At 42.4% G+C, this 1,795-nt stretch overlaps 1 protein-coding gene across 2 annotated transcripts in view; it reads left to right on the forward strand.

Annotated features, from left to right (window-relative positions):
• The first annotated feature begins 845 nt into the window (after window positions 1-845).
• The window catches only part of RIT2 (Ras-like without CAAX 2), a 260,229-nt gene continuing 259,279 nt past the window's right edge, over window positions 846-1,795 (forward strand). Inside the window, exons 1-2 of one of the 2 annotated variants that reach the window (XM_005879333.2) lie at window positions 846-1,047; window positions 1,357-1,478. In XM_005879333.2, the coding sequence (XP_005879395.1) occupies window positions 1,370-1,478 (109 nt within the window). In that variant the 5' untranslated portion in view covers window positions 846-1,047; window positions 1,357-1,369. Of the gene's footprint in view, window positions 1,048-1,196; window positions 1,479-1,795 lie in introns of those variants that run through there. The other variant, XM_014550297.1, reaches the window with a different exon arrangement.

Here is a 1,795-nt window from a genome sequence, read left to right on the forward strand (position 1 = left end):
GGTCACACAGCCAGTAAATGGCTGAGACAGATTTGAAAGGAAGCAATCATGTTCCAGAGCCTGGGCTGTTGGCTATGACAGACTATATGACACCTCTCCAATTACCAGCAATATAGTGAGCACCTTCTCTGTGTAAAACGTTTGGTCATACACTGTAGTTATAAAGGGACTGATTAAATATAGTTTCTTTTTTAGAGGATCTTAAAATATAGATCGAAATAAAAGCCTTTGTACACCAAACATTGAACTGCATCTAATCATGATCCAATTTCACAACAGAAAAAAAAATAGACGGTAAATATACAGAACATTATCACCATCTTGTTCGAAAGACTGGGTCTGACTATAACAAGTAGGGATTATTGAAAGCATTCTAAGACGTTTATAGCTTAGAAGCTTTCCCTAGAAAAGCAAACACCGTAAAGCTTTAATGAATTCAAATAAGGGGTAAGAGTTTAGACATTTGAAAAATGATTATATATGATCTTTAATGCTACCATAATTTTCAGCAAAAAAAAAAAATTAAGTATCTCTTTCATGCTTGACAGGATCCTTGTGTTTTAGGTCGGTCCTAATAACTGAGTGTAAACAAGGATGACCCGTGTCCACACAGGACAATGACCTAATTTCAAACATCTCCGTATGTTAGAACTGCAGCTCGCATGTGAGCTGACACTATTCCTGTGAGCCCGCTATTTTTCAACAACAGCAAAGACCAGTCCTGAAAAGCCCTGAGTTACTGTTTGTTTGTTTTTCCCCTAAATTGGTAGCAACTCTCTTCCCAAAAGAAGAACGGTGGAAGAAGATGTTGATGAAAAGCAAGAAGATAAGCAACAGCCATCTTTCTTAATTAACTGACTGATCAGAAGAAAACAGTGTCTCTGAAGCTGTAGCTACAGAAATCATCAGCCTGTGAGACAGAATCTTTCTACTACGTCTCCGATTCACTCCATTCTAGCCGCCCAGCCTGGATAGGAGCCAAGCATGTGTGCCTCTAACAGCTGGGACTGCACAGGGGGCAGGAAGGAGAAAGGACAGAAACAAAGAGTGAGGATGGGAAACGGAGAAACGGGGGAGGGAAGGGGAAAAACAAACAAACAGTGAAACAGACAGAGGGAGCCACAGAGAGAGACAGACAGACAGAAAGATACACAGAGAACAGGAGCAATAGCGGGAGAGTGAAAGAGTGAAGGACGGTTGCTATGAGACCCGCTCAGAGCACAGGACCAACAGCCAGCCCCGCGCTGATGGTTCTTACCTCGTCCTAAACCTCTCTTTTGACACAGTTTTAGAGTTGCTTAATCTCTGAGCAAGCACCTGACACGGGCGACTTTTTCCTTCTTTATTCTCCTCCAGTCCCTCCGGTAAGATGGAGGTAGAAAACGAAGCCAGCTGCTCCCCCAGCAGCGCGACAGCCTCAGGCGGGTCCAGAGAGTACAAGGTGGTAATGCTGGGAGCAGGGGGAGTTGGTAAAAGCGGTAAGTTTTCACACCAAAATGCTGGGGAAGGAGGAACCTCTGTAGAGGCAACTCTGCAGAGTAAAAAAAAATAATAATAATAATAACAGTAATAATGCTGATGCTGTCGGGGCTAGTGCGCTGCAGCAGTGAGCCTCCAAGTATCTGGCAGGATGTTTAACAGTGTGAGGACTGTTCAGAGATGCTGATGAGTCAGGAGAATTGGGAGGCAGCCACTGATGATATATAGAACTTTAAGAGGATTATTTTGTCCTTTGGTTTCCTGCTGGGTAATTTTTTTTCTTAATATATATATGTCTTTAAAAATATATATGTAA

This window comes from Myotis brandtii, unplaced genomic scaffold (assembly GCF_000412655.1).
Source record: "Myotis brandtii unplaced genomic scaffold, ASM41265v1 scaffold590, whole genome shotgun sequence".
NCBI lineage: Eukaryota > Metazoa > Chordata > Mammalia > Chiroptera > Vespertilionidae > Myotis > Myotis brandtii.